General features: G+C 37.5%; 1 protein-coding gene across 1 annotated transcript; it reads right to left on the reverse strand.

Annotated features, from left to right (window-relative positions):
• Positions 1 to 6,666: 6,666 nt before the first annotated feature.
• LOC122000189 (transmembrane protein 234 homolog) lies at positions 6,667 to 7,358 on the reverse strand. Its single transcript, XM_042554678.1, has one exon. It carries the CDS (start codon positions 7,272 to 7,274, stop codon positions 6,864 to 6,866), a length of 411 nt encoding a protein of 136 aa, XP_042410612.1. The 5' UTR covers positions 7,275 to 7,358; the 3' UTR covers positions 6,667 to 6,863.
• Between the last annotated feature and the right edge of the window lie 1,442 nt (positions 7,359 to 8,800).

Here is an 8,800-nt window from a genome sequence, read left to right on the forward strand (position 1 = left end):
TTCAGTAGTATTCACCCGGGAACTTGGTTTCAATCAGTAATCGAGGTCTGAAAAATCCAGTCCAATTAAAATTAATCCGGCCCACTTTTACGGCCCCAAACACAAAGCTTGATTTTCAAAATGCCTCTTATAATTTAAATAATTTTATTATTTAAATAAGAATAACTAATTTTGATGAAATCTAAAATAAAATTATGCTAATATCTTTTTTTTCATGCTGAAAATAATTTTAAGTTTTATTAATAATTTTCTCTGATTACCTTTTATATAAAATATATGTATTGTCATAATTCTTTTTGTCTCATGCAATATTTGTAAAATCGTGATCTTGGATCGTACAATTATACGACCCTATGATCCAAAAGCACAAATCGATCCTAAATCATACATAGTCGATTTTTACAGTAGGATCGATAGGATCGAAACAGGATCGGCAGGATCGTAACAAAATCAGAATAGGATCAGTAGAAGTTTTGAGGAGACATAACTTTTAACTCGAATTGAAATATAAGACCTATAATATATCAAATAGAATCTCATTCAGAGATCTATAATTAATTTCAAAGTTTACTCTTAACCATCCAGTTTTAAATCCCAAAAAACATCATCTAAAGTCTTTTCGGAGAGCCGAAAGATTTTGTCTTTATTGTTATTTTTTTTCATCTTTTGCAGAGTTAAGGTTAGGGTTTTGAGATTATTTAAATATTTATTTAATTATTTTTGAGTTAGTTTTTGATTAATAATATTTTATCATTTGTTTTCCCCAAATGACAAGTTTTTGGATACTTATTGTTTAATATTTTGTGAAATCAAAAAGTTTTTAAAAGATTATTTCTGAATCAAATGATTCAAAATTTTCTGTTACGTTGCTTTGTTGGCCTTTGGATTGGATCATCTTATAAACTAAGGGAACATTTTTTAGGTTGAATGTGATTATTATTATTATTGTGTTAATAGAAATTTTATATTATTTCATTTTATGATATAAAAATATAAATATTATTAAATGCTATTGTGAGAATAGTAATTAAATTATTAGTTAATTTAAATTTATACATGTAGTAATGTAATATGAGGTGTTCAGTGTAAATGATTATATATTTATGTAAAATTAGTAATTTATTTGTATGTAAATGTATTTTTTAGATATTTTTTGTCTAATTATTAATCATGTATCATAAAATTTTAAAGATTTTTTATAGTATCGTACGATTCTATGATCCGATCCTGACTGATCTGATCTTGACCCTAAATCGATTCTGCTTAAGATTGCGATTCTACATACTATGGTCCCACGTCTTAAGATTGACAACACCATGAGTGGAGAAGTTTTTATAAATACCTTGCTACTGGGATTCTCGAGTGTTATCCATGTGTTGCACTATTACATGGATCTGACGTACTTTTACCAAGACTAATTTATAGATCTCGAATATTAATTTTTATGTATTCATGTATTATATTATACATGTAATATATGTGCGCAATGATCAATAATAATAAGAAGAGACGTAGCTTGTACAAGTGCAACGTCGATTTGGCATTAAACCTGGGGGACTGGAAAAAATTTCCATGGGTCGATCTTTATTAATTGGATAGTAAGAATTGACAAAAAAATAATAATAAATAACATTAAAAAAATCTAAAATCTCACAATAATTTTATTAATTACGAGAGAATTTTTCTTGTTAATAATTTCTTTGTGACTAAATAATTTATCTCGACGATACTGATTATTGTATACCAACCTTATTTTGACGAGGAGATAGTTGTGTGCTTAAATTCAAATGTCCTTGACCTAGTAGTTTGTCATCTTTGTCCTTTTGAGTCGATAATATGTGCCTCAAGTGTGCACTATCAAACTACTCAAACTTGGATTTAGTTCATCCTCCTTAACTCGGAGAGTTTTACCTCATTATGAGTAACATACAAATGTAAGTGTGAAAGACATGATGGTGAGAAACACATGAGTTTTGAATGATCGCATCGATATGTGCCAATATTATGTGACCGAGTTTTGGAAAAGAAGAGAGTTGAAGCAAAAAGAAAATAAGAACGAAGATCAAAAGAGTTGGGAGTAGCACTCTAAGAAGTATATAGAAGAGTTGCCATTGAGGACACAATGTGGAACTTGTCAAATGAAGAAATTCAAGCAACTAAAAAGAAGAAATGTTAAGCAGTGCTCCATCAACAAGTTGATCTCCATAAATCCAACAACTAATTCTTAACAAAGAAGAAAGTCATTGTTTCTCATATGACTGCCATAGCACAGGTAAAGTTTGCTTTTAGCTTGCTAAATTCTAGATTCAAGATCAACCCATCCCAGGACCAATACGGAGGAGGTAAATCACAGACGGTTACTAGCCTTTGGAATAGTGACTAACACATAAGAGAGGTATTTACCTTGACTTTGTCGAGATTCGAACCCCAAATCTCATGATGACGACACCTCATGCGTTAGCCACTAGACCCATCCGAGGGGACGTTAAATTCCAAATTCACGATCCATAAGAGAGTTGAATTAAGGTGAATGTTAACATCATCCAATAATAATAAGATGGTATTAACAAGGCAATCTCAATGCTGAACCTATTAAGTAATTTCGCACGCTTGAATCTTTCAAGAGCAAGATTTAATATTGTTACTCCCAAAAGACATTTCCAGCACTCATAGGCTGTGGTCTAGAATTAACACTCTAGGAGTAATATAAAACAGTAACTGATAACTCTCTTGAATCATAAATTATCAGATAATTCATTAGACTTGAGGTATATGAATGCCATGGCACACTGCAATATCTATGGTTTAATCTGCTATAGGATGTAGTTATTACTTGCTTTGTTGACAATTGTAGCTCATATGCTAGTCAACCTGAAATGAGTCCATCATTGAGTTTCATCCAAGTACATAAGATGTTTTTCGATTAGGAAAGTGTGATATTTTCCAGAACTACTATCATGTACTCTAGTTGTTCAATATGAAGTTAACACCATATTAGTCCTTTTTGAAATGCATAACTGGGCTGACAACTTGAATCAGAGGAGAATAGTGTGCCAATCATTAAGATTTCAAGCACCATACAATGAGATTTGTAGTGTCATTTCAAGTGAGATTTAGACAAGTAGAATTCTAGTGAAATCAAAATAGGACTATTGAACTTCGACAATATGGCCTATACAAACAGAGAGATTTAGATATGCACATCAAACTTGTAAATCAATTCTATGATTAAGGACCGACTAAGGAAGGATTTTTGGCTGGCAATAATAATCTAAAATGTCATCCAATGTTGGAATTTGACACAATCAAGGGATACTTCAGCTGTTGCATCATAAGCTGAATTCGTTATCATTGACGGATGACTCATATATGAATGAAAGTCAATGTGAGAGATATCATGGAAGAAAATATATTACGATTTTTCATAACAGAATTCTATTACGATTTTACCGGATCTGGGATTTAGGCACTATTTATAAGGATCATTGAAAACCTATTGTATAATGAGAATCATTGAATATGATTATCTTGTGTAGAGAGAATTCTAATAAAATTTTGGCCATTTTTGCGGAGTAGGCACGCCGATGAACAACTGTAACTCTTATTCTTCTTTGCTATTTTTTGTGTTTTTGTCTCGTTGCTCCACACGATCTCTTTCTCTCTTCCTCTTCTTCCATATTAAAGGTTGCGCCTCTCGCTCAACAATTGGTATTAGAGCAAGATTTTGACGGATTTTTTCAATATGTCGGGGACGACTTCTGTGAAGTTTGATACAATGAAATTTGACATAACCGAAAACTTCGAATTATAACAGAAAAGGGTCAAGGATTTGTTGGTGCAACAAGACATAGTGAATGCGCTAGGAGAAAGGAAACCGGAAAGTATGGAGAGATCGGATTGTGAAGAACTTCAGGCAAAGGCAGTGATAACAATCAGGCTTTGTCTTACCGATAAGGTGATGTACCATGTCATGGACAAGAGTCACCGGTGGTAGTTTAACAAAAGTTGGAAAGCCGATAAACGTCAAAATCATTGACAAACAAACTGTATCTTATGCAAAAATTATTCGGACTGAAGATGACAGAGGGAACCGATCTGAGCCAGCACATCAATGTATTCAACCAGATTGTGAGCGATTTGAAGCGGGTTGATGTGAAGACCAAAGACGAAGACAAGACACTGATTTTGCTGAATTCTCTACCTTCATCTCCTACGTACAAGAATTTGGTTACTACTTTAATGTGGGGCAAGGAAACTCTTAAATTGGAGGAGATCATAGTTGCATTGTTAGGTTTTCGCCAAAAGGAAGAAAACAAGCGATGAAGTTTTTCAGGAAAAAGGACTTGTGGTAAATAGCAACCAGGAGCGTAGTAGGAGCAAATCTCGACATAGATCAGGTAACGACAACAAGGCTCGTTCTAAGTCAAGAAGGAAGAAGGTGATCACATGCTATAAGTGTGGAGGCAAAGGTCATATGAAGAGAGATTGTCCAGAGATTACAAAACATGTTGCAAAGAACAAAGATAGTTCGGCAAAGTCTGCAAACATAGTTGAAGAAGAAAATTCAGAAGCGGTGATGGAGAGATATGCTATCAGTTATGTCGAGTTCGGAGCAACTGACGGATGCATGGATCTTAGACTCTGCATGTTTCTATCACATGACTCCAAACAAAGAGTGATTTGACACCTATCTGGAAAAGGTGTTGGATAGGTTCAACATGAAGAATGCAAAATATCCAGTACAAAGTGCCCAAAGACAGATGAGGAGATCCAAGAGATGTCAAAAGCTCCTTGTGTCAGTGCAGTTGATTGCCAAATTAATGCCATGATTTGCACAAGATCAGATTTGGCGCGAGCATTTAGTATGATGAGCAAGTTTCTCTCAAATCCTGATCGACCATATTGGGATGCAATGAAGTGAATTTTCAGATACTTGAGAAATACAACTGATTATGACATTATTTTCAGTAGACAACCGAAAGATCCTTTGGTTGTTGGGTCCGTGGATGCAGACTATACAGGAGATTTAGATGACAGGAAGTCTACTATAGGATACATGTTCACTATGACGGGAGGACCTATCTATTGAAAATCTATGATTCACGCTATTGTTGCATTGTCCACTACATAGTCGGAGTATATGACAATAGCTGAAGAAGAGAAGGAAGTTTTATGGGTTACAAGATTGGTCAGAAAATTGGGTGTTCAGTAAGGTGGAGTTAGGGATGTAAACGAGCCGAACCGAGCCGAACAGTATTAGGCTCGAGCTCGGCTCGTTTAAGTTATATTCGGGCTCGAGCTTTTATCATAAGGCTCGAGCTCGGCTCGTTTTAGAATTATCAAGCTCGCGAACAGTTTGAGTTTGGCTCGTTATTAGCTCGATTATCAAAGTTAACGAGCCTAACTCATTAAGCGAGCTCAGGCTCGTTTTCGAGCTCGTTTTTTAACTCATTTTAAAGCTCATTTTAAGGCTCGTTTTAGAGCTCATTTTTTTGGCTCGTTTTAGAGCTCGTCTTTTGGCTCGTTTTAAGGCTCGTTTTTTTAGCTCGCAAGCCTATAAACGAACATGTTCGCGAGCTCACGAGCCGAATATCCGTAAGCTCGAGCTCGGCTCGATAAAACTGTCGAGCTTGAAATCGAGCTCGAGCTTGGCTCAATAAGATAAACAAACGAACTCGAACGAGCTTTTTACCGAATCGAGCTCCGAATAGCTCGCGAACCGTTTGGTTCATTTACATCCCTAGGTGGAGTCAAGTTGTTATGCGATAATCAAAGTGTTGTCGCTTTAGCGAAGAATTAGGTGTATCATGCGAGAACCAAGCACATTAATATGAGGTTTCACAAGATCAAAGAGCTAATTACTTTTGGAAAAATTCAATTTGAGAAAGTTCACAATGCAGACAATGTTGCAGACATGTTGATAAAGCCAGTGGGCATTAGAAGTTCAAGCATTATTTGAACTTGATTCATATCTCTAGATGCTAGAGGAAGGAAGCTCAGACCCAGAGATCCAGGTAACGTTTTGCTCAGATATTCATGTTTTTCGAAGGGGTGAATATTCGCTAAGGTGGAGATTGTTGACGAATGACTCATATTTGAATGAAGGTCAATGCGAGGGGCGTCATGGAAGAAAAATCTGTTACGGTTTTTTATAATAAAATTCTGTTACGATTTTACCGAGTCTAGGATTTAAGCACTATTATAGAGATCATTGTAAACCTATTAGATAATGAGACTATTGAATGTGATTATCTTGTTTAGAGAGAATTCTAATAAAGTTTCGATTATTTTTGTGGAGTAGGCACACCGCCTAATCACGATAACTCTTTTTCTTCCTCGTGTTTACTCTTTCTTGTGCATGTTTATCTTGTTGCTCCGCGCAATCTCTTTCTCTCTTCCTCTTCTTCCGCATGCGCAACAGTCATCGTCAAGGCTTTGTTTGTCTCAACTATTTGAGGTCAGCTACGTGAATATTGTCTTTGTCGAAGGCAATGGTAAAGTTCATAATTTGCATTTGTGCAAAAGGAGAAGAAGAAAAAAACTAATATCCATAGTACAGAAGATAAACTCTGCAAATCTTCAGGGCATGGTTATAGTTCTTCTGAGCAGTTTCAGTCTCACCAATTGCCGTTGAACACATTCATGCAAAGCAATCGCAAATGATTGATAAGGCAAGCAGTGAATTTTACTTATCAAAGTATGATTACATATTTTCTGAGCAATTTCAGTCACACCATTTTCAATGGGCACATTCATGCACTGAAATCGCAAGAAATTGATAAAAGAAATCGCGAGCTCTACCAAGAAGCAAAATTTTTCACAAGGAAAGCAGAAGGGTTTATTTTAGGGGCAAATTAGGAACCCTAATCTCCAGATCTAATGCAAATCCAAACACCCAAGACGATCAGAGCCGTACCGAAGATGGTGGTCCCGGCGCGCATCTCCTCGCCTAGGAACATGCCGGCGACGGCCGTGGCGGCGAAGGTGGTGGCGTTAGTGACGGGCACGGCGACGGAGATGGGGGCGCCGCCCAGGATGTGGAAGAAGGCAGCGGAGGCGGATAGGTTGATGAAAAACGGGAGGGAGTACTGCCAGGTTAGGAGGAGGTCGATCCATTGAAGGAGGCGGCGGCGGAGTCCTCGGCTGCCAGGGGCGGCGGCCCGCAACTGGGCCTGGAGCTTCCGGTCCCAGACGAGGGCCCCACGGCGCATGACAGCGTTGGTGGCGCCCCACACGAGCCCGACGATGACCATCTTCTCCACGTCGCCGGCCATGCTCTTCTCCACCAACAACAACGGTTTTTAGGTATGAAAATGGCACATAACCTTCATTTTTCTGACCGTGGTCGTATTTTTCTATTATGGGATCCACAACTAGTTGACTTGGAAGTTCTCATGGCAACAGATCAACCTATACCTATTGCCCGTGATGTCTTATATCTAGACAAAATAAAATAATAGATGTTAATTAAAAAATAATTTATAAAATTTTATAGAATTTTTTTTAAAAAAATTAGGATTTAAAATGAATTCGTATAATATATTTTAAGGGGACGGATCTATTAAGCCTGATGAAAATCTATTTGAATATCCAATTATATAAGGAGTTGTTTGAGTATATAAACCTTAAGTTTTATTTATCCTAACATCCTTCTGTTGCTCAACCTCTCTCCTGATTCTCCTCTGCCACTCTCCATTGATGTCGCTCGATGTCATCGACTTGACGTCGTTACCGACGTTGATATCCCGTTTTGTAGAGCGTCAACCCCGTATGTCAACGCCACTGCTCCATTACCGGAGCAGCTCGGAGCCAACGACAATCCTAGCCCCAACCCTGCCTCCTGATTCTCTCTACAATTGTTCCTTCTTGTGCACCCTACATCAACACCAAAAAGGGAAAAGTTTATGGTTGCCAGAAGAAACAATGGTGAGGTTGGCGGACAGAACAATCAGTTCTTAGCTGAACTTACAACGCTCTTGCAAGAATAGAGTCAAATTCACAGGGAATAGATGGAGCAACTACAAAGAGCTAGAGAAAATGAAAATGCACTAAGCCGTCCCACTGCTAGTGCTAATCCAGTGTATAGACAGTTCAAAGAGCTGGTCTTGACAGAGTTCAAGGGTACCATTGACCCAATTGTTGCTGAAAGGTGGATCCGATCATTGGAGATGATCTATGATTTTATGCAGCTCACCGATGCAAACAATGTTAGGTGTGTAATATTCATGCTACGTGATGATGCTCATATTTGGTGGGAGGGTGCATGTTTTGCGATGGACTTGACTACTTTGATCTAGGTTGGTTTTAAAGAAATATTCTATGGGAAGTATTTCACAACTGATAACAAAACCTGACGGACAAGAGAATTCTTAGAGTTTCGTCAAAGAGACATGATGGTTGATGAATATGTTAAGAAGTTTGAGAGAGGACGTGACTTCATGCCCATGATTGTAGGACAACCATCGGAGGAGCTGAAATTTTTTATCAAAGGGTTGAGGGTTGCGATTCAACATAATGTCTGGTTGAGTCGAGTTACCACTCTCAGAGAGGCAATGGATCATGCCTTGATGTCAGAGAGGGACAAGAATGAGATGATAAAAGAAGAGCATAACAAGAGGAAAAGTTACTAAGGAAGAGAACAGCAAGGGTCGAGTAGTAAGAAGCCTTTTCCTGCTCAGTTTCAAGGCAAGGAGTAGCAGAACCAGACTCAGCCATGACAACAACTTCAGGGATCTTGACCAGCTGACGACACTGCCCCCAAGGTCAACGACAGGGTTCCGTGTTCCAAGTGTGGGAAATT

This window comes from Zingiber officinale, chromosome 7A (assembly GCF_018446385.1).
Source record: "Zingiber officinale cultivar Zhangliang chromosome 7A, Zo_v1.1, whole genome shotgun sequence".
In the NCBI taxonomy this organism is placed as follows: domain Eukaryota; kingdom Viridiplantae; phylum Streptophyta; class Magnoliopsida; order Zingiberales; family Zingiberaceae; genus Zingiber; species Zingiber officinale.

What these genes read in the sequence shown, in the direction of transcription:
- LOC122000189 (XM_042554678.1), bottom strand. Translation starts at nt 7,274, where the DNA reads ATGGCCGGCGACGTGGAGAAGATGGTCATCGTCGGGCTCGTGTGGGGC.